The 24,195-nt window shown below is 51.8% G+C and overlaps 1 protein-coding gene across 1 annotated transcript in view; it reads right to left on the reverse strand.

The window, feature by feature from the left end:
- Positions 1 to 926: 926 nt before the first annotated feature.
- Positions 927 to 24,195, reverse strand: part of LOC139419352 (NEDD4-binding protein 2-like) — a 44,394-nt gene continuing 21,125 nt past the window's right edge. The window contains exons 11-18 of the mRNA XM_071169292.1: positions 22,127 to 22,172; positions 21,491 to 21,714; positions 11,742 to 11,860; positions 10,598 to 10,712; positions 10,125 to 10,316; positions 5,252 to 5,420; positions 3,989 to 4,112; positions 927 to 2,715 (exon numbers count right to left, since the gene is read on the reverse strand). Of these exons, the coding sequence (XP_071025393.1) occupies positions 2,670 to 2,715; positions 3,989 to 4,112; positions 5,252 to 5,420; positions 10,125 to 10,316; positions 10,598 to 10,712; positions 11,742 to 11,860; positions 21,491 to 21,714; positions 22,127 to 22,172 (1,035 nt within the window). The 3' untranslated portion in view covers positions 927 to 2,669. The remainder of the gene's footprint in view (positions 2,716 to 3,988; positions 4,113 to 5,251; positions 5,421 to 10,124; positions 10,317 to 10,597; positions 10,713 to 11,741; positions 11,861 to 21,490; positions 21,715 to 22,126; positions 22,173 to 24,195) is intronic.

Below are 24,195 nucleotides of genomic sequence, written 5' to 3' on the forward strand. Positions count from 1 at the left end.
ACTTAGATTGATATGGTTTTATAAAATCTAAAAATCTACATTTAATATAATTTAAAATTTAGGAGTCAGTCCCTAACTCTTTAGGAGTCAGTCCTTAACCCTTTAGGAGTCAATCCCTAACCCTTTAGGGGTCAGTCCGTAACCCTTTAGGGGTCAGTCCCTAAACCCTAACCCTTTAGGAGTCAGTCCCTAACCCTAACCCTTTAGGAGTCTGTCCCTAACCCTTTAGGAGTCAGTCCCTAACCCTTTAGGAGTCAGTCCCTAAACCCTAACCCTTTAGGAGTCAGTCCCTAACCCTTTAGGAGTCAGTCCCTAACCCATTTAGGAGTCGGTCCCTAACCCTTTAGGAGTCAGTTCCTAACCCTTTTAGGAGTCAGTCCCTAACCCTTTTAGGAGTCAGTCCCTAACCCTTTAGGAGTCAGTCCCTAAACCCTAACCCATATAGGAGTCAGTCCCTAACCCATTTAGGAGTCAGTCCCTAAACCCTAACCCTTTAGGAGTCAGTCCCTAACCCTTTAGGAGTCTGTCCCTAACCCTTTAGGAGTCTGTCCCTAACCCTTTAGGAGTCAGTCCCTAACCCTTTAGGAGTCAGTCCCTAACCCTTTAGGAGTCAGTCCCTAACCCTTTAGGAGTCAGTCCCTAACCCTTTAGGAGTCAGTCCCTAACCCATTTAGGAGTCAGTCCCTAACCCTTTAGGAGTCAGTCCCAAACCCTTTAGGAGTCAGTCCCAAACCCATTTAGGAGTCAGTCCCTAACCCTTTAGGAGTCAGTCCCTAACCCATTTAGGAGTCAGTTCCTAACCCTTTAGGAGTCAGTCCCTAACCCATTAGGAGTCAGTCCCTAACCCTTTAGGAGTCAGTCCCTAACCCTAACCCTTTAGGAGTCAGTCCCTAACCCTAACCCATTTAGGAGTCAGCACCTAACCCATTTAGGAGTCAGTCCCTAACCCTTTAGGAGTCAGTCCCTAACCCTTTAGGAGTCAGTCCCTAACCCCTAACCCTTTAGGAGTCAGTCCCTAACCCTAACCCTTTAGGAGTCAGTCCCTAACCCTAACCCTTTAGGAGTCAGTCCCTAACCCTAACCCTTTAGGAGTCAGTCCCTAAACCATTTAGGAGTCAGTCCCTAACCCTTTAGGAGTCAGTTCCAAACCCTTTAGGAGTCAGTCCCTAACCCTTTAGGAGTCAGTCCCTAACCCATTTAGGAGTCAGTCCCTAACCCATTTACGATTCCCTCTATAGAGAATAGGGGGCCATTTGGATTCCCTATATAGAGAATAGAGGGCCATTTGGATTCCCTATATAGAGAATAGAGGGCCATTTGGATTCTCTCTATAGAGAATAGGGGGCCATTTGGATTCCCTATATAGAGAATAGGGGGCCATTTGGGACAGCCATAAAGTAGAACAAAACCAAACACTGTTTCTGTCAACACTGTCAATACTCTTCGATCTAATGTATAAACGGCCCAGATATCGCTTCTGATCTAATGTATAAACGGCCCAGATATCACTTCTGATCTAATGTATAAACGGCCCGGTTATCACTTCTGATCTAATGTATAAACGGGCCAGATATCACTTCTGATCTAATGTATAAACGGCCCGGTTATCACTTCTGATCTAATGTATAAACGGCCCAGATATCACTTCTGATCTAATGTATAAACGGCCCAGTTATCACTTCTGATCTAATGTATAAACGGGCAAGATATCACTTCTGATCTAATGTATAAACAGGCCAGATATCACTTCTGATCTAATGTATAAACGGGCCAGATATCACTTCTGATCAAATGTATAAACAGGCCAGATATCACTTCTGATCTAATGTATAAACGGGCCAGATATCACTTCTGATCTAATGTATAAACGGCCCGGTTATCACTTCTGATCTAATGTATAAACGGGCCAGATATCACTTCTGATCAAATGTATAAACGGGCAAGATAACTTCTCTTAAAAATGTAAATAACCCCACACATTCACCATTACAGAAACATCATGTTAAGATACATGATATACACTTAGATTGATATGGTTTTATAAAATCTAAAAATCTACATTTAATATAATTTAAAATGAACTCTCGCTCTGTCATTGTTTGTAAATCCTGATAAAGTTTCATACAAAAACAAAAATATTGTACAAACATGGCAACAGTGAAGACATTAAAATAGATTAAGACAATTTCTTAGGCAGCTATTAAAATAATTGTTAGAGACAGGGAGAGACAGACAGACAGAGAGAGAGAGAGAGAGAAAGAGGGAGACACACAGAGAGAGAGAGAGAGAGAGAGAGAGAGAGAGAGAGAGAGAGAGAGAGAGACAGAGAGAGACGGAGACACAGTCAGAGGGAGACAGAGACAGAGAGAGAGAGGTAGAAAGAGAGAGCGAGAGAAAGAGAGAGGTAGAGACAGAGACAGAGAGGTAGAGCGAGACAGAGAGAGAGAGAGAGGGAGAGACAGAGAGAGACAGAGACAGAGAGAGGGAGAGACAGAGAGAGAGACAGAGAGAGAGAGAGACATAGAGAGACAGACAGAGAGAGAGAGAGAGAGAGGAGGGTGTGTTTTTTGTGTATGTGAGAGAGGAAGTGGTAGCGGTAGATTCCAGGGGAGAGGGGGAGGAGACAGTAGTGTCTTGATAAGGACAGTCAGTCACATGACAGCTTCATCTCAGTTCAGACACACCAACAACAGACCTGGCTTAGGCTCAGTAAACCTGGGGAGAGAGGCAGAGAGAGAGAGAGAGGCAGAGAGAGAGAGAGAGAGAGAGAGGGGTGGTAGAAAAAGAGGGGGAGAGGGGGGGAGAGAGAGGGTGAGTGTGTCGCGTTACCTAGTATTGACATAATGATTGTGTAGTAATGACCTGTAGCCCAGTGTGTTGAGGTACCTGTAGCCCTGTGTGTTGAGGTACCTGTAGCCCTGTGTGTTGAGGTACCTGTAGCCCTGTGTGTTGAGGTACCTGTAGCCCAGTGTGTTGAGGTACCTGTAGCCCTGTGTGTTGAGGTACCTGTAGCCCAGTGTGTGTGTGTGTGTGTGTGTGTACCTGTAGCCCTGTGTGTGTGTGTGTGTACCTGTAGCCCTGTGTGTTGAGGTACCTGTAGCCCTGTGTGTTGAGGTACCTGTAGCCCAGTGTGTTGAGGTACCTGTAGCCCAGTGTGTTGAGGTACCTGTAGCCCTGTGTGTTGAGGTACCTGTAGCCCAGTGTGTTGAGGTACCTGTAGCCCAGTGTGTTGAGGTACCTGTAGCCCTATGTGTGTGTGTACCTGTAGCCCAGTGTGTTGAGGTACCTGTAGCCCAGTGTGTTAAGGTACCTGTAGCCCAGTGTGTGTGTGTGTGTGTGTGTGTGTACCTGTAGCCCTGTGTGTGTGTGTGTGTGTGTGTGTACCTGTAGCCCTGTGTGTTGAGGTACCTGTAGCCCAGTGTGTTGAGGTACCTGTAGCCCAGTGTGTTGAGGTACCTGTAGCCCTATGTGTGTGTGTACCTGTAGCCCAGTGTGTTGAGGTACCTGTAGCCCAGTGTGTTGAGGTACCTGTAGCCCTATGTTTGTGTGTACCTGTAGCCCAGTGTGTTGAGGTACCTGTAGCCCAGTGTGTTGAGGTACCTGTAGCCCTGTGTGTGTGTACCTGTAGCCCTGTGTGTGTGTTGAGGTACCTGTAGCCCAGTGTGTGTGTTGAGGTACCTGTAGCCCAGTGTGTGTGTTGAGGTACCTGTACCCCAGTGTGTTGAGGTACCTGTAGCCCAGTGTGTTGAGGTACCTGTAGCCCAGTGTGTTGAGGTACCTGTAGCCCAGTGTGTTGAGGTACCTGTAGCCCAGTGTGTTGAGGTACCTGTAGCCCAGTGTGTGTGTTGAGGTACCTGTAGCCCAGTGTGTGTGTTGAGGTACCTGTAGCCCAGTGTGTGCGTTGAGGTACCTGTAGCCCAGTGTGTGTGTGTGTGTGTACCTGTAGCCCAGTGTGTGTGTGTACCTGTAGCCCAATGTGTTAAGGTACCTGTAGCCCTGTGTGTTGAGGTAGTCTATGACAGCAGGGCGGATACGAGCCACTCCTCCCTGGCTGTGGTTCCCTCTTCCTGTTATAACTGACAGCTGAGACCTACACACACCCTGCTGACACTCTATACACACACACACACACACACACACACACGCACACACACGCGCACACACACGCGCACACACACGCGCACACACACACACACACACAGAAACACACACACACACACACAAAGGAGAGGAGGAGAACATGTGGTCACGTTTAGGGAACAAAACTCTCTGTGGTCTTCCTCTCTGACTCCTCTTCATCACGCAGCCTGGAGGTCTAGCTAGGTGGACCTGTGGTCTTCCTCTCTAACACCTCTTCATCACGCAGCCTGGAGGTCTAGCTAGGTGTACCTGTGGTCTTCCTCTCTAACACCTCTTCATCACGCAGCCTGGAGGTCTAGCTAGGTGTACCTGTGGTCTTCCTCTCTAACACCTCTTCATCACGCAGCCTGGAGGTCTAGCTAGGTGTACCTGTGGTCATCCTCTCTAACACCTCTTCATCGCCCAGCCTGGAGGTCTAGCTAGGTGTACCTGTGGTCTTCCTCTCTAACACCTCTTCATCACGCAGCCTGGAGGTCTAGCTAGGTGTACCTGTGGTCTTCCTCTCTAACACCTCTTCATCACGCAGCCTGGAGGTCTAGCTAGGTGTACCTGTGGTCTTCCTCTCTAACACCTCTTCATCACGCAGCCTGGAGGTCTAGCTAGGTGTACCTGTGGTCTTCCTCTCTAACACCTCTTCATCACGCAGCCTGGAGGTCTAGCTAGGTTTACCTGTGGTCTTCCTCTCTTAACACCTCTTCATCACTCAGCCTGGAGGTCTAGCTAGGTGTACCTGTGGTCTTCCTCTCTAACACCTCTTCATCACGCAGCCTGGAGGTCTAGCTAGGTGTACCTGTGGTCTTCCTCTCTAACACCTCTTCATCACGCAGCCTGGAGGTCTAGCTAGGTGTACCTGTGGTCTTCCTCTCTAACACCTGTGACAGGTGGAGTAAGGCCTCGTCGACACGCAGCCTGGAGGTCTAGCTAGGTGTACCTGTGGTCTTCCTCTCTAACACCTCTTCATCACACAGCCTGGAGGTCTAGCTAGGTGTGCCTGTGGTCTTCCTCTCTAACACCTCTTCATCACGCAGCCTGGAGGTCTAGCTAGGTGTACCTGTGGTCTTCCTCTCTAACACCTCTTCATCACGCAGCCTGGAGGTCTAGCTAGGTGTACCTGTGGTCTTCCTCTCTAACACCTGTGACAGGTGGAGTAAGGCCTCGTCGACATGCAGTCCGTGGAGATCTAGAACGTTCTGAGGCAGCAGGGAGGAGTTGACCCGCTCAAAGATCTGGGCCGCCGCTCGGTGATTGGCTTCATGCATCTTCTGACCATGGAGATGACCCTGACACACACACATGCACACGCACACACACACACACACAGCTTTTAGACAAGTGTTGTCACGATACCATGGGGGGAGACTGTACCAAAACGATCCCATGGGGGCGACTGTACCAAAACGATACCATGGGGGGGAGACTGTACCAAAACGATACCATGGGGGGAGACTGTACCAAAACGATACCATGGGTGGGACTGTACCAAAACGATACCATGGGGGAGACTGTACCAAAACCGATACCACGGGGGGGTCTGTACCAAAACGATACCATGGGGGGAGACTCTACCAAAACGATACCATGGGGGAGACTGTACCAAAACGATACCATGGGGGGACTGTACCAAAACGATACCATGGGGGGGACTGTACCAAAACGATACCATGGGGGGAGACTGTACCAAAACGATACCATGGGGGGAGACTGTACCAAAACGATACCATGGGGGGGAGACTGTACCAAAACGATACCATGGTGGGGACTGTACCAAAACGATACCATGGGGGGAGACTGTACCAAAACGATACCATGGGGGGGACTGTACCAAAACGATACCATGGGTGGGGACTGTACCAAAACGATACCATGGGGGGAGACTGTACCAAAACGATACCATGGGGGGGACTGTACCAAAACGATACCATGGGGGGGACTGTACCAAAATGATACCATGGGGGGAGACTGTACCAAAACGATACCATGGGTGGAACTGTACCAAAACGATACCATGGGGGAGACTGTACCAAAACCGATACCATGGGGGGAGACTGTACCAAAACGATACCATGGGGGGACTGTACCAAAACGATACCATGGGGGAGACTGTACCAAAACCGATACCATGGGGGGAGACTGTACCAAAACGATACCATGGGGGGGAGACTGTACCAAAACGATACCATGGTGGGGACTGTACCAAAACGATACCATGGGGGGAGACTGTACCAAAACGATACCATGGGGGGAGACTGTACCAAAACGATACCATGGGGGAGACTGTACCAAAACGATACCATGGGTGGGGACTGTACCAAAATGAGACCCTGGGGGGAGACTGTACCAAAACGATACCATGGGGGGGACTGTACCAAAACGATACCATGGGGGGGACTGTACCAAAACGATACCATGGGGGGACTGTACCAAAACGATACCATGGGGGGGACTGTACCAAAACGATACCCTGGGGGGAGACTGTACCAAAACGATACCATGGGTGGGACTGTACCAAAACGATACCATGGGGGAGACTGTACCAAAACCGATACCATGGGGGGGACTGTACCAAAACGATACCATGGGGGGACTGTACCAAAACAATACCATGGGGGGACTGTACCAAAACGATACCATGGTGGGGACTGTACCAAAACGATACCATGGGGGGAGACTGTACCAAAACGATACCATGGGGGAGACTGTACCAAAACGATACCATGGGTGGGGACTGTACCAAAACGATACCATGGGGGGAGACTGTACCAAAACGATACCATGGGTGGGGACTGTACCAAAACGATACCATGGGGGGACTGTACCAAAACAATACAATGGGGGGACTGTACCAAAACGATACCATGGGTGGGGACTGTACCAAAACGATTCCATGGGTGGGGACTGTACCAAAACGATACCATGGGGGGAGAATGTACCAAAACGATACCATGGGGGGACTGTACCAAAACGATACCATGGGGGGACTGTACCAAAACGATACCATGGGGGGACTGTACCAAAACGATACCATGGGTGGGGACTGTACCAAAACGATACCATGGGTGGGGACTGTACCAAAACGATACCATGGGTGGGGACTGTACCAAAACGATACCATGGGGGGAGACTGTACCAAAACGATACCATGGGGGGACTGTACCAAAACGATACCATGGGGGGACTGTACCAAAACGATACCATGGGGGGACTGTACCAAAACAATACCATGGGTGGGGACTGTACCAAAACGATACCATGGGGGGACTGTACCAAAACGATACCATTGGGGGACTGTACCAAAACGATACCATGGGGGGGACTGTACCAAAACAATACCATGGGTGGGGACTGTACCAAAACGATACCATGGGGGGACTGTACCAAAACGATACCATTGGGGGACTGTACCAAAACGATACCATGGGGGGGACTGTACCAAAACAATACCATGGGTGGGGACTGTACCAAAACGATACCATGGGGGGACTGTACCAAAACGATACCATGGGGGGGACTGTACCAAAACAATACCATGGGTGGGGACTGTACCAAAACGATACCATGGGGGGACTGTACCAAAACGATACCATGGGGGGACTGTACCAAAACGATACCATGGGGGGACTGTGATTTTCAGGTTTTCACTCTCAAAATCACAATAAAAAAAACAAACAGAAAAACAAGTCTACAACAATTCTTAATCCACATCAGGGAACAGCTTTGGAGGTCTGGAACAAATCTAAAACATGTGGGTTTTAAAGTCACCGAGCACAAAGGAGATCATCTGACTCTGGGTCAGTAGATAAAGGACCTCATCTGACTCTGGGTCAGTAGATAAAGGACCTCATCTGACTCTGGGTCAGTAGATAAAGGACCTCATCTGACTCTGGGTCAGTAGATAAAGGGCCTCATCTGACTCTGGGTCAGTAGATAAAGGACCTCATCTGACTCTGGGTCAGTAGATAAAGGACCTCATCTGACTCTGGGTCAGTAGATAAAGGGCCTCATCTGACTCTGGGTCAGTAGATAAAGGACCTCATCTGACTCTGGGTCAGTAGATAAAGGACCTCATCTGACTCTGGGTCAGTAGATAAAGGACCTCATCTGACTCTGGGTCAGTAGATAAAGGACCTCATCTGACTCTGGGTCAGTAGATAAAGGACCTCATCTGACTCTGGGTCAGTAGATAAAGGACCTCATCTGACTCTGGGTCAGTAGATAAAGGACCTCATCTGACTCTGGGTCAGTAGATAAAGGACCTCATCTGACTCTGGGTCAGTAGATAAAGGGCCTCATCTGACTCTGGGTCAGTAGATAAAGGACCTCATCTGACTCTGGGTCAGTAGATAAAGGACCTCATCTGACTCTGGGTCAGTAGATAAAGGACCTCATCTGACCTCATCTGACTCTGGGTCAGTAGATAAAGGACCTCATCTGACTCTGGGTCAGTAGATAAAGGACCTCATCTGACTCTGGGTCAGTAGATAAAGGACCTCATCTGACTCTGGGTCAGTAGATAAAGGACCTCATCTGACTCTGGGTCAGTAGATAAAGGACCTCATCTGACTCTGGGTCAGTAGATAAAGGACCTCATCTGACTCTGGGTCAGTAGATAAAGGACCTCATCTGACTCTGGGTCAGTAGATAAAGGACCTCATCTGACTCTGGGTCAGTAGATAAAGGACCTCATCTGACTCTGGGTCAGTAGATAAAGGACCTCATCTGACTCTGGGTCAGTAGATAAAGGACCTCATCTGACCTCATCTGACTCTGGGTCAGTAGATAAAGGACCTCATCTGACTCTGGGTCAGTAGATAAAGGACCTCATCTGACTCTGGGTCAGTAGATAAAGGACCTCATCTGACTCTGGGTCAGTAGATAAAGGACCTCATCTGACTCTGGGTCAGTAGATAAAGGACCTCATCTGACTCTGGGTCAGTAGATAAAGGACCTCATCTGACTCTGGGTCAGTAGATAAAGGACCTCATCTGACTCTGGGTCAGTAGATAAAGGACCTCATCTGACTCTGGGTCAGTAGATAAAGGACCTCATCTGACTCTGGGTCAGTAGATAAAGGACCTCATCTGACTCTGGGTCAGTAGATAAAGGACCTCATCTGACTCTGGGTCAGTAGATAAAGGACCTCATCTGACTCTGGGTCAGTAGATGTCTGTAACCCCCCCCCCCCCCCACCTGTTGTCCATAGTAGGAGGCTACATCTCTATCTCTGCGTCCCTGTCTGTAACCCCCCCCCCCCCACCTGTTGTCCATAGTAGGAGGCTACATCTCTATCTCTGCGTCCCTGTCTGTAAGCCCCCCCCCCCCACCTGTTGTCCATAGTAGGAGGCTACATCTTTGCGTCCCTGTCTGTAAGCCCCCCCCCCCCCCACCTGTTGTCCATAGTAGGAGGCTACATCTCTATCTCTGCGTCCCTGTCTGTAACCCCCCCCCCCCCCCCCACCTGTTGTCCATAGTAGGAGGCTACATCTCTATCTCTGCGTCCCTGTCTGTAAGCCCCCCCCCCCCCCCACCTGTTGTCCATAGTAGGAGGCTACATCTCTGTGTCCCTGTCTGTAAGCCCCCCCCCCCCCCACCTGTTGTCCATAGTAGGAGGCTACATCTTTGCGTCCCTGTCTGTAACCCCCCCCACCCCCCCACCCACCTGTTGTCCATAGTAGGAGGTTACATCTCTGTGTCCCTGTCTGTAAGCCCCCCCCCCCCCACCTGTTGTCCATAGTAGGAGGCTACATCTTTGCGTCCCTGTCTGTAAGCCCCCCCCCCCCCCCCCCACCTGTTGTCCATAGTAGGAGGCTACATCTTTGCGTCCCTGTCTGTAACCCCCCCCACCCCCCCACCCACCTGTTGTCCATAGTAGGAGGTTACATCTCTGCGTCCCTGTCTGTAACCCCCCGCCCCCCCCACCTGTTGTCCATAGTAGGAGGCTACATCTCTGCGTCCCTGTCTGTAACCCCCCCCCCCGCCCCCCCCACCTGTTGTCCATAGTAGGAGGCTACATCTCTGCGTCCCTGTCTGTAAGCCTCTGCAGCCTTGCTGAAGCTCTCCAGCTGTCTGCCTCTCTGGAGCCTGGCCTCGGCTCGGAAGTCTTCGTACTCTGGGTCCTCCACATCCTGGTACTGAGAGAGGGACTGTGGAGGGGCCACTGGAGCTGCTGCTGCACGCCTCTGAGAGGGGGGGTAGAGAGGGGGAGTAGAGATCAACTTTGCTGCTCCAATATATCAACTGCAACAACAGAACACCGACCAGGGTCTGAATCCACCTCTCCGTCAACAACAGAACACCGACCAGGGTCTGAATCAACAACAGAACACCGACCAGGGTCTGAATCCACCTCTCTGTCAACAACAGAACACCGACCAGGGTCTGAATCCAACTAAACTCACGCTGTGAGTACGGGGTGTGTGTGTGTGTGTGTGTGTGTGTGTGTGTGTGTGTGTGTGTGTACCTTGTCTCGTTCCTTGCTGGGAGTACGGGGGGTGTGCTCTGGGGCCACAACGTTTCTCACAGGACCCTCGTCCAACATAGACCTCAGAAACTGCTCCGTCTGCACCAGACAGTAACTACACACACACACACACACACACACACACACACACACACACACACACACACACACACACACACACACACACACACACACACACACACACACACACACACACACACACACACACACACACACACACACACACACACACACACACACACACACACAGAGGGATATATTAGCTATTATTCACATATGAAACACTAACACACCCCTACCCCGATTTGAAGTTTGTGTGTGTGTCTCTCTGTGGACTGTGTGTGTGTTTGTGGTGTGTGTGTGTGTGTGTTTGTGGTGTGTGTGTGTGTGTGTTTATGTGGTGTGTGTGTGTGTGTGTGTTTATGTGGTGTGTGTGTGTGTGTTTATGTGGTGTGTGTGTGTTTATGTGGTGTGTGTGTGTGTGTATGTGGTGTGTGTGTGTGTGGTGTGTGTGTGTGTGTGTGGTCTCTGTGGACTGTAACTGTGTGTGTGTGTGTGTGTGTGTGTGTGTTTATGTGGTGTGTGTGTGTGTTTATGTGGTGTGTGTGTGTGTGTTTATGCGGTGTGTGTGTGTGTGTTTATGTGGTGTGTGTGTGTTTATGTGGTGTGTGTGTGTGTGTGTGTGGTCTCTGTGGACTGTAACTGTGTGTGTGTGTGTGTGTGCGTGTGTGTGTGTTTATGTGGTGTGTGTGTGTGTGTGTTTATGTGGTGTGTGTGTGTGTGTGTGTTTATGTGGTGTGTGTGTGTGTGTGTTTATGTGGTGTGTGTGTGTGTGTGTGTGGTCTCTGTGGACTGTAACTGTGTGTGTGTGTGTGTGCGTGTGTGTGTGTTTATGTGGTGTGCGTGTGTGTGTGTTTATGTGGTGTGTGTGTGTGTGTGTTTATGTGGTGTGTGTGTGTGTGTTTATGTGGTGTGTGTGTGTGTGTATGTGGTGTGTGTGTGTGTGTGTGTGGTCTCTGTGGACTGTAACTGTGTGTGTGTGTGTGTGTGTTTATGTGGTGTGTGTGTGTGTTTATGTGGTGTGTGTGTGTGTGTGTGTGTGTGTGTGTGTGTGTGTATTAACTTGTGGTCTCTGAAGATGTCCTGTAGGAAGTGTCTGTCTATGCTGGGGAACAGGTCAAAGAGCTGAGTCTCCTTCATCATGGCAGCTCCATCTCTCCTGTTAACACCACCTGGACCAGACTGAGGAGGAGGAGGAGGAGGAGGAGGAGAGAGACAGACAGACAGGTCAAAGAGCTGAGTCTCCATCTCTCCTGTTAACACCACCTGGACCAGACTGAGGAGGAGAGAGACAGACAGGTCAATGAGCTGAGTCTCCATCTCTCCTGTTAACACCACCTGGACCAGACTGAGGAGGAGAGAGACAGACAGGTCAAAGAGATGAGTCTCCATCTCTCCTGTTAACACCACCTGGACCAGACTGAGGAGGAGAAAGAGAGACAGGTCAAAGAGATGAGTCTCCATCTCTCCTGTTAACACCACCTGGACCAGACTGAGGAGGAGGAGAGACAGACAGGTCAAAGAGCTGAGTCTCCATCTCTCCTGTTAACACCACCTGGACCAGACTGAGGAGGAGAGAGAGAGACAGGTCAAAGAGATGAGTCTCCATCTCTCCTGTTAACACCACCTGGACCAGACTGAGGAGGAGAGAGAGACAGGTCAAAGAGATGAGTCTCCATCTCTCCTGTTAACACCACCTGGACCAGACTGAGGAGGAGAGAGACAGACAGGTCAATGAGCTGAGTCTCCATCTCACCTGTTAACACCACCTGGACCAGACTGAGGAGGAGAGAGAGACAGGTCAAAGAGCTGAGTCTCCTTCATCATGGCAGCTCCATCTCTCCTGTTAACACCACCTGGACCAGACTGAGGAGGAGGAGAGAGACAGACAGGTCAAAGAGATGAGTCTCCATCTCTCCTGTTAACACCACCTGGACCAGACTGAGGAGGAGGAGAGAGACAGACAGGTCAAAGAGATGAGTCTCCATCTCTCCTGTTAACACCACCTGGACCAGACTGAGGAGGAGAGAGAGAGACAGGTCAAAGAGCTGAGTCTCCATCTCTCCTGTTAACACCACCTGGACCAGACTGAGGAGGAGAGAGAGACAGGTCAAAGAGATGAGTCTCCATCTCTCCTGTTAACACCACCTGGACCAGACTGAGGAGGAGAGAGAGAGACAGGTCAAAGAGCTGAGTCTCCATCTCTCCTGTTAACACCACCTGGACCAGACTGAGGAGGAGAGAGAGAGACAGACAGGTCAAAGAGCTGAGTCTCCATCTCTCCTGTTAACACCACCTGGACCAGACTGAGGAGGAGAGAGAGAGACAGGTCAAAGAGCTGAGTCTCCATCTCTCCTGTTAACACCACCTGGACCAGACTGAGGAGGAGAGAGAGAGAGACAGGTCAAAGAGCTGAGTCTCCATCTCTCCTGTTAACACCACCTGGACCAGACTGAGGAGGAGGAGAGAGAGACAGGTCAATGAGCTGAGTCTCCATCTCTCCTGTTAACACCACCTGGACCAGACTGAGGAAGAGAGAGAGACAGGTCAAAGAGATGAGTCTCCATCTCTCCTGTTAACACCACCTGGACCAGACTGAGGAGGAGAGAGACAGACAGGTCAAAGAGCTGAGTCTCCATCTCTCCTGTTAACACCACCTGGACCAGACTGAGGAGGAGGAGAGAGACAGACAGGTCAAAGAGATGAGTCTCCATCTCTCCTGTTAACACCACCTGGACCAGACTGAGGAGGAGAGAGAGAGACAGGTCAAAGAGCTGAGTCTCCATCTCTCCTGTTAACACCACCTGGACCAGACAGAGGAGGAGAGAGAGAGACAGACAGGTCAAAGAGCTGAGTCTCCATCTCTCCTGTTAACACCACCTGGACCAGACTGAGGAGGAGAGAGAGAGACAGGTCAAAGAGCTGAGTCTCCTTCATCATGGCAGCTCCATCTCTCCTGTTAACACCACCTGGACCAGACTGAGGAGGAGGAGGAGGAGGAGGAGGAGGAGGAGGAGGAGGAGAGAGACAGACAGACAGGTCAAAGAGCTGAGTCTCCATCTCTCCTGTTAACACCACCTGGACCAGACTGAGGAGGAGGAGAGAGACCGGTCAAAGAGATGAGTCTCCATCTCTCCTGTTAACACCACCTGGACCAGACTGAGGAGGAGGAGAGAGAGACAGACAGGTCAAAGAGCTGAGTCTCCATCTCTCCTGTTAACACCACCTGGACCAGACTGAGGAGGAGAGAGACAGACAGGTCAAAGAGATGAGTCTCCATCTCTCCTGTTAACACCACCTGGACCAGACTGAGGAGGAGAGAGACAGACAGGTCAAAGAGATGAGTCTCCATCTCTCCTGTTAACACCACCTGGACCAGACTGAGGAGGAGGAGAGAGACAGACAGGTCAAAGAGATGAGTCTCCATCTCTCCTGTTAACACCACCTGGACCAGACTGAGGAGGAGAGAGAGAGACAGGTCAAAGAGCTGAGTCTCCATCTCTCCTGTTAACACCACCTGGACCAGACTGAGGAGGAGAGAGAGAGACAGGTCAAAGAGATGAGTCTCCATCTCTCCTGTTAACACCACCTGGACCAGACTGAGGAGGAGAGAGAGAGACAGGTCAAAGAGCTGAGTCTCCATCTCTCCTGTTAACACCACCTGGACCAGACTGAGGAGGAGAGAGAGAGACAGGTCAAAGAGCTGAGTCTCCTTCATCATGGCAGCTCCATCTCTCCTGTTAACACCACCTGGACCAGACTGAGGAGGAGGAGGAGGAGTAGGAGGAGAGAGACAGACAGACAGGTCAAAGAGCTGAGTCTCCATCTCTCCTGTTAACACCACCTGGACCAGACTGAGGAGGAGAGAGACAGACAGGTCAAAGAGCTGAGTCTCCATCTCTCCTGTTAACACCACCTGGACCAGACTGAGGAGGAGAGAGACAGACAGGTCAATGAGCTGAGTCTCCATCTCTCCTGTTAACACCACCTGGACCAGACTGAGGAGGAGAGAGACAGACAGGTCAAAGAGCTGAGTCTCCATCTCTCCTGTTAACACCACCTGGACCAGACTGAGGAGGAGGAGAGAGACAGACAGGTCAATGAGCTGAGTCTCCATCTCTCCTGTTAACACCACCTGGACCAGACTGAGGAGGAGAGAGACAGACAGGTCAAAGAGCTGAGTCTCCATCTCTCCTGTTAACACCACCTGGACCAGACTGAGGAGGAGGAGAGACAGACAGGTCAATGAGCTGAGTCTCCATCTCTCCTGTTAACACCACCTGGACCAGACTGAGGAGGAGAGAGAGAGACAGGTCAAAGAGCTGAGTCTCCTTCATCATGGCAGCTCCATCTCTCCTGTTAACACCACCTGGACCAGACTGAGGAGGAGAGAGAGACAGGTCAAAGAGCTGAGTCTCCATCTCTCCTGTTAACACCACCTGGACCAGACTGAGGAGGAGAGAGAGAGACAGGTCAAAGAGATGAGTCTCCATCTCTCCTGTTAACACCACCTGGACCAGACTGAGGAGGAGGAGGAGGAGGAGGAGGAGGAGGAGAGAGACAGACAGACAGGTCAAAGAGCTGAGTCTCCATCTCTCCTGTTAACACCACCTGGACCAGACTGAGGAGGAGGAGAGAGACAGGTCAAAGAGCTGAGTCTCCTTCATCATGGCAGCTCCATCTCTCCTGTTAACACCACCTGGACCAGACTGAGGAGGAGAGAGAGAGACAGGTCAAAGAGCTGAGTCTCCTTCATCATGGCAGCTCCATCTCTCCTGTTAACACCACCTGGACCAGACTGAGGAGGAGGAGGAGGAGGAGGAGGAGGAGGAGGAGGAGGAGGAGGAGGAGGAGGAGGAGGAGAGAGACAGACAGACAGGTCAAAGAGCTGAGTCTCCATCTCTCCTGTTAACACCACCTGGACCAGACTGAGGAGGAGGAGAGAGACAGGTCAAAGAGATGAGTCTCCATCTCTCCTGTTAACACCACCTGGACCAGACTGAGGAGGAGAGAGAGAGACAGGTCAAAGAGCTGAGTCTCCATCTCTCCTGTTAACACCACCTGGACCAGACTGAGGAGGAGAGAGAGAGACAGGTCAAAGAGCTGAGTCTCCTTCATCATGGCAGCTCCATCTCTCCTGTTAACACCACCTGGACCAGACTGAGGAGGAGGAGGAGGAGGAGGAGGAGGAGGAGAGAGACAGACAGACAGGTCAAAGAGCTGAATCTCCATCTCTCCTGTTAACACCACCTGGACCAGACTGAGGAGGAGGAGAGAGACAGACAGGTCAAAGAGATGAGTCTCCATCTCTCCTGTTAACACCACCTGGACCAGACTGAGGAGGAGAGAGACAGACAGGTCAAAGAGCTGAGTCTCCATCTCTCCTGTTAACACCACCTGGACCAGACTGAGGAGGAGAGAGACAGACAGGTCAAAGAGCTGAGTCTCCATCTCTCCTGTTAACACCACCTGGACCAGACTGAGGAGGAGAGAGACAGACAGGTCAATGAGCTGAGTCTCCATCTCACCTGTTAACACCACCTGGACCAGACTGAGGAGGAGAGAGAGACAGGTCAAAGAGCTGAGTCTCCTTCATCATGGCAGCTCCATCTCTCCTGTTAACACCACCTGGACCAGACTGAGGAGGAGAGAGAGACAGGTCAAAGAGCTGAGTCTCCATCTCTCCTGTTAACACCACCTGGACCAGACTGAGGAGGAGAGAGAGAGACAGGTCAAAGAGATGAGTCTCCATCTCTCCTGTTAACACCACCTGGACCAGACTGAGGAGGAGGAGGAGGAGGAGGAGGAGGAGGAGAGAGACAGACAGACAGGTCAAAGAGCTGAGTCTCCATCTCTCCTGTTAACACCACCTGGACCAGACTGAGGAGGAGGAGAGAGACAGGTCAAAGAGATGAGTCTCCATCTCTCCTGTTAACACCACCTGGACCAGACTGAGGAGGAGAGAGAGAGACAGGTCAAAGAGCTGAGTCTCCTTCATCATGGCAGCTCCATCTCTCCTGTTAACACCACCTGGACCAGACTGAGGAGGAGGAGGAGGAGGAGGAGGAGGAGGAGGAGGAGGAGGAGGAGGAGGAGGAGAGAGACAGACAGACAGGTCAAAGAGCTGAGTCTCCATCTCTCCTGTTAACACCACCTGGACCAGACTGAGGAGGAGGAGAGAGACAGGTCAAAGAGATGAGTCTCCATCTCTCCTGTTAACACCACCTGGACCAGACTGAGGAGGAGAGAGAGAGACAGGTCAAAGAGCTGAGTCTCCATCTCTCCTGTTAACACCACCTGGACCAGACTGAGGAGGAGAGAGAGAGACAGGTCAAAGAGCTGAGTCTCCTTCATCATGGCAGCTCCATCTCTCCTGTTAACACCACCTGGACCAGACTGAGGAGGAGGAGGAGGAGGAGGAGGAGGAGGAGAGAGACAGACAGACAGGTCAAAGAGCTGAATCTCCATCTCTCCTGTTAACACCACCTGGACCAGACTGAGGAGGAGGAGAGAGACAGACAGGTCAAAGAGATGAGTCTCCATCTCTCCTGTTAACACCACCTGGACCAGACTGAGGAGGAGAGAGACAGACAGGTCAAAGAGCTGAGTCTCCATCTCTCCTGTTAACACCACCTGGACCAGACTGAGGAGGAGAGAGACAGACAGGTCAAAGAGCTGAGTCTCCATCTCTCCTGTTAACACCACCTGGACCAGACTGAGGAGGAGAGAGACAGACAGGTCAATGAGCTGAGTCTCCATCTCACCTGTTAACACCACCTGGACCAGACTGAGGAGGAGAGAGAGACAGGTCAAAGAGCTGAGTCTCCTTCATCATGGCAGCTCCATCTCTCCTGTTAACACCACCTGGACCAGACTGAGGAGGAGGAGAGAGACAGACAGGTCAAAGAGATGAGTCTCCATCTCTCCTGTTAACACCACCTGGACCAGACTGAGGAGGAGGAGAGAGACAGACAGGTCAAAGAGATGAGTCTCCATCTCTCCTGTTAACACCACCTGGACCAGACTGAGGAGGAGAGAGAGAGACAGGTCAAAGAGCTGAGTCTCCATCTCTCCTGTTAACACCACCTGGACCAGACTGAGGAGGAGAGAGAGACAGGTCAAAGAGATGAGTCTCCATCTCTCCTGTTAACACCACCTGGACCAGACTGAGGAGGAGAGAGAGAGACAGGTCAAAGAGCTGAGTCTCCATCTCTCCTGTTAACACCACCTGGACCAGACTGAGGAGGAGAGAGAGAGACAGACAGGTCAAAGAGCTGAGTCTCCATCTCTCCTGTTAACACCACCTGGACCAGACTGAGGAGGAGAGAGAGAGACAGGTCAAAGAGCTGAGTCTCCATCTCTCCTGTTAACACCACCTGGACCAGACTGAGGAGGAGAGAGAGAGAGACAGGTCAAAGAGCTGAGTCTCCATCTCTCCTGTTAACACCACCTGGACCAGACTGAGGAGGAGGAGAGAGAGACAGGTCAATGAGCTGAGTCTCCATCTCTCCTGTTAACACCACCTGGACCAGACTGAGGAAGAGAGAGAGACAGGTCAAAGAGATGAGTCTCCATCTCTCCTGTTAACACCACCTGGACCAGACTGAGGAGGAGAGAGACAGACAGGTCAAAGAGCTGAGTCTCCATCTCTCTCCTGTTAACACCACCTGGACCAGACTGAGGAGGAGGAGAGAGACAGACAGGTCAAAGAGATGAGTCTCCATCTCTCCTGTTAACACCACCTGGACCAGACTGAGGAGGAGAGAGAGAGACAGGTCAAAGAGCTGAGTCTCCATCTCTCCTGTTAACACCACCTGGACCAGACAGAGGAGGAGAGAGAGAGACAGACAGGTCAAAGAGCTGAGTCTCCATCTCTCCTGTTAACACCACCTGGACCAGACTGAGGAGGAGAGAGAGAGACAGGTCAAAGAGCTGAGTCTCCTTCATCATGGCAGCTCCATCTCTCCTGTTAACACCACCTGGACCAGACTGAGGAGGAGGAGGAGGAGGAGGAGGAGGAGGAGGAGGAGAGAGACAGACAGACAGGTCAAAGAGCTGAGTCTCCATCTCTCCTGTTAACACCACCTGGACCAGACTGAGGAGGAGGAGAGAGACAGGTCAAAGAGATGAGTCTCCATCTCTCCTGTTAACACCACCTGGACCAGACTGAGGAGGAGGAGAGAGAGACAGACAGGTCAAAGAGCTGAGTCTCCATCTCTCCTGTTAACACCACCTGGACCAGACTGAGGAGGAGAGAGACAGACAGGTCAAAGAGATGAGTCTCCATCTCTCCTGTTAACACCACCTGGACCAGACTGAGGAGGAGAGAGACAGACAGGTCAAAGAGATGAGTCTCCATCTCTCCTGTTAACACCACCTGGACCAGACTGAGGAGGAGGAGAGAGACAGACAGGTCAAAGAGATGAGTCTCCATCTCTCCTGTTAACACCACCTGGACCAGACTGAGGAGGAGGAGAGAGACAGACAGGTCAAAGAGCTGAGTCTCCATCTCTCCTGTTAACACCACCTGGACCAGACTGAGGAGGAGAGAGAGAGACAGGTCAAAGAGATGAGTCTCCATCTCTCCTGTTAACACCACCTGGACCAGACTGAGGAGGAGAGAGAGAGACAGGTCAAAGAGCTGAGTCTCCATCTCTCCTGTTAACACCACCTGGACCAGACTGAGGAGGAGAGAGAGAGACAGGTCAAAGAGCTGAGTCTCCTTCATCATGGCAGCTCCATCTCTCCTGTTAACACCACCTGGACCAGACTGAGGAGGAGGAGGAGGAGTAGGAGGAGAGAGACAGACAGACAGGTCAAAGAGCTGAGTCTCCATCTCTCCTGTTAACACCACCTGGACCAGACTGAGGAGGAGAGAGACAGACAGGTCAAAGAGCTGAGTCTCCATCTCTCCTGTTAACACCACCTGGACCAGACTGAGGAGGAGAGAGACAGACAGGTCAATGAGCTGAGTCTCCATCTCTCCTGTTAACACCACCTGGACCAGACTGAGGAGGAGAGAGACAGACAGGTCAAAGAGCTGAGTCTCCATCTCTCCTGTTAACACCACCTGGACCAGACTGAGGAGGAGGAGAGAGACAGACAGGTCAATGAGCTGAGTCTCCATCTCTCCTGTTAACACCACCTGGACCAGACTGAGGAGGAGAGAGACAGACAGGTCAAAGAGCTGAGTCTCCATCTCTCCTGTTAACACCACCTGGACCAGACTGAGGAGGAGGAGAGACAGACAGGTCAATGAGCTGAGTCTCCATCTCTCCTGTTAACACCACCTGGACCAGACTGAGGAGGAGAGAGAGAGACAGGTCAAAGAGCTGAGTCTCCTTCATCATGGCAGCTCCATCTCTCCTGTTAACACCACCTGGACCAGACTGAGGAGGAGAGAGAGACAGGTCAAAGAGCTGAGTCTCCATCTCTCCTGTTAACACCACCTGGACCAGACTGAGGAGGAGAGAGAGAGACAGGTCAAAGAGATGAGTCTCCATCTCTCCTGTTAACACCACCTGGACCAGACTGAGGAGGAGGAGGAGGAGGAGGAGGAGGAGAGAGACAGACAGACAGGTCAAAGAGCTGAGTCTCCATCTCTCCTGTTAACACCACCTGGACCAGACTGAGGAGGAGGAGAGAGACAGGTCAAAGAGATGAGTCTCCATCTCTCCTGTTAACACCACCTGGACCAGACTGAGGAGGAGAGAGAGAGACAGGTCAAAGAGCTGAGTCTCCTTCATCATGGCAGCTCCATCTCTCCTGTTAACACCACCTGGACCAGACTGAGGAGGAGGAGGAGGAGGAGGAGGAGGAGGAGAGAGACAGACAGACAGGTCAAAGAGCTGAGTCTCCATCTCTCCTGTTAACACCACCTGGACCAGACTGAGGAGGAGGAGAGAGACAGGTCAAAGAGATGAGTCTCCATCTCTCCTGTTAACACCACCTGGACCAGACTGAGGAGGAGAGAGAGAGACAGGTCAAAGAGCTGAGTCTCCATCTCTCCTGTTAACACCACCTGGACCAGACTGAGGAGGAGAGAGAGAGACAGGTCAAAGAGCTGAGTCTCCTTCATCATGGCAGCTCCATCTCTCCTGTTAACACCACCTGGACCAGACTGAGGAGGAGGAGGAGGAGGAGGAGGAGGAGAGAGACAGACAGACAGGTCAAAGAGCTGAGTCTCCATCTCTCCTGTTAACACCACCTGGACCAGACTGAGGAGGAGGAGAGAGACAGACAGGTCAAAGAGATGAGTCTCCATCTCTCCTGTTAACACCACCTGGACCAGACTGAGGAGGAGAGAGACAGACAGGTCAAAGAGCTGAGTCTCCATCTCTCCTGTTAACACCACCTGGACCAGACTGAGGAGGAGAGAGACAGACAGGTCAAAGAGCTGAGTCTCCATCTCTCCTGTTAACACCACCTGGACCAGACTGAGGAGGAGAGAGACAGACAGGTCAATGAGCTGAGTCTCCATCTCTCCTGTTAACACCACCTGGACCAGACTGAGGAGGAGAGAGAGAGACAGGTCAAAGAGATGAGTCTCCATCTCTCCTGTTAACACCACCTGGACCAGACTGAGGAGGAGAGAGAGACAGACAGGTCAAATCAGAAGGTGAAAGGGTGATGCCAGTGTGTGTGTGTGTGTGTGTGTGTATGTATGTGTGTGTGTGTATGTGTGTGTGTGTGCATATATGCCAGTGTGTGTGTGTGTGTATGTGTGTGTGTGTGTGTGTGTGTATGTGTGTATACATGCCAGTGTGTGTGTGTGCGTATATGCCAGTGTGTGTGTGTGTGTGTGTGTGTTACCCTCTCCATGTTCTCCTGTAGAGCCCGTTCTTCAGTCATGATGTCCCTGAGAGAGACATGAGGGCGGGACACACTCCAGTGGTCCAGGATTGGCAACTCATCCCGAGACTCCGATTGGCCGCTCGGAGACGCAAAGCCGTCTGGACCAATCAGGAAGTGAGCTGGGCGTGACCCGTCCCTGAGCCCGGTTTTGGCCGTCTGTGATTCGCCCCAGTGGACAGAGCCTGGTAAAACCAGGAAGTAGAGCAGGATAGAACAGGAAAACATGGGTAATTGAGTTTTAGTTTACCCGTAGTTTTGTAGTTTTTAGGACTTTAAAACAAACTGTAACTTGTGAAAGCTTAACATATATCAATTCTACACGGATGATGTATCAGCAAATCTATATTATATTACAGTAACACACAAAACTATTCAACAAATTAACAACAATGATTTGATGACCATGACGCCTTAGTTTGTATGCGTGTGTGTGTGTGTGTTACCTGGGTCAGTGGTGTGTGTGTGTGTTACCTGGGTCGGTGGGGTGTGTGTGTGTCTGCTTGTGTGTGTGTGTGTGTGTTACCTGGGTCAGTAGTGTGTGTGTGTGTGTGTGTGTGTGTGTGTGTGTGTGTGTGTGTGTGTGTGTGTACTCACTCTCTTGTAGTAGATGGTAGGAGAGTGCTGCTTGTCTCTGCTTCTCCTAGAAAGACAACCGCAGACTTAAAACACACACCACTGACCCAGGTAACACACACACACACACACACACACACACACACACACACACACACACACACACACACACACACACACACACACACACACTACTGACCGAGGTAACACACACACACACACACAAGCAGACACACACACACACACACACACACACTACCGACCCAGGTAACACACACACCCCCGACCCAGGTAACACACACCCCACCGACCCGGGTAACACACACACCCCCGACCCAGGTAACACACACACACACACCACACTGACCCAGGTAACACAAACACACACCACCGACCCAGGTAACACACACACCCCCGACCCAGGTAACACACACCCCACCGACCCAGGTAACACACACACCCCACCGACCCAGGTAACACACCCCCCACCTGACCCAGGTAACACACCCCCCACCTGACCCAGGTAACACACACACCCCACCTGACCCAGGTAACACACACACCCCACCTGACCCAGGTAACACACACACCCCACCTGACTCAGGTAACACACCCCCCACCTGACCCAGGTAACACACCCCACCTGACCCAGGTAACACATACCCCACCTGACCCAGGTAACACACCCCACCTGACCCAGGTAACACACCCCACCTGACCCAGGTAACATACCCCACCTGACCCAGGTAACACACCCCACCTGACCCAGGTAACACACCCCCACCTGACCCAGGTAACACACCCCACCTGACCCAGGTAACACACCCCACCTGACCCAGGTAACACACCCCACCTGACCCAGGTAACACACCCCCCACCTGACCCAGGTAACACACCCCCCACCTGACCCAGGTAACACACCCCACCTGACCCAGGTAACACATACCCCACCTGACCCAGGTAACACACCCCACCTGACCCAGGTAACACACCCCACCTGACCCAGGTAACACACCCCACCTGACCCAGGTAACACACCCCACCTGACCCAGGTAACACACCCCACCTGACCCAGGTAACACATACCCCACCTGACCCAGGTAACACACCCCACCTGACCCAGGTAACACACCCCACCTGACCCAGGTAACACACCCCCCACCTGACCCAGGTAACACACCCCCCACCTGACCCAGGTAACACACCCCACCTGACCCAGGTAACACATACCCCACCTGACCCAGGTAACACATACCCCACCTGACCCAGGTAACACATACCCCACCTGACCCAGGTAACACACCCCACCTGACCCAGGTAACACACCCCACCTGACCCAGGTAACATACCCCACCTGACCCAGGTAACACACCCCACCTGACCCAGGTAACACACCCCCACCTGACCCAGGTAACACACCCCACCTGACCCAGGTAACACACCCCACCTGACCCAGGTAACACACCCCACCTGACCCAGGTAACACACCCCACCTGACCCAGGTAACACACCCCACCTGACCCAGGTAACACACCCCCCACCTGACCCAGGTAACACACCCCCCACCTGACCCAGGTAACACACCCCCCACCTGACCCAGGTAACACATACCACACCTGACCCAGGTAACACACCCCACCTGACCCAGGTAACACACCCCACCTGACCCAGGTAACACACCCCACCTGACCCAGGTAACACATACCCCACCTGACCCAGGTAACACATACCCCACCTGACCCAGGTAACACACCCCACCTGACCCAGGTAACACACCCCACCTGACCCAGGTAACACACCCCACCTGACCCAGGTAACACACCCCACCTGACACAGGTAACACACCCCACCTGACCCAGGTAACACACCCCCCACCTGACCCAGGTAACACATACCACACCTGACCCAGGTAACACACCCCACCTGACCCAGGTAACACACCCCACCTGACCCAGGTAACACACCCCACCTGACCCAGGTAACACATACCCCACCTGACCCAGGTAACACACCCCACCTGACCCAGGTAACACACCCCACCTGACCCAGGTAACACACCCCCACGTGACCCAGGTAACATACCCCACCTG

This window comes from Oncorhynchus clarkii, chromosome 10, assembly GCF_045791955.1.
Source record: "Oncorhynchus clarkii lewisi isolate Uvic-CL-2024 chromosome 10, UVic_Ocla_1.0, whole genome shotgun sequence".
NCBI classification, from domain to species: Eukaryota; Metazoa; Chordata; class Actinopteri; order Salmoniformes; family Salmonidae; genus Oncorhynchus; species Oncorhynchus clarkii.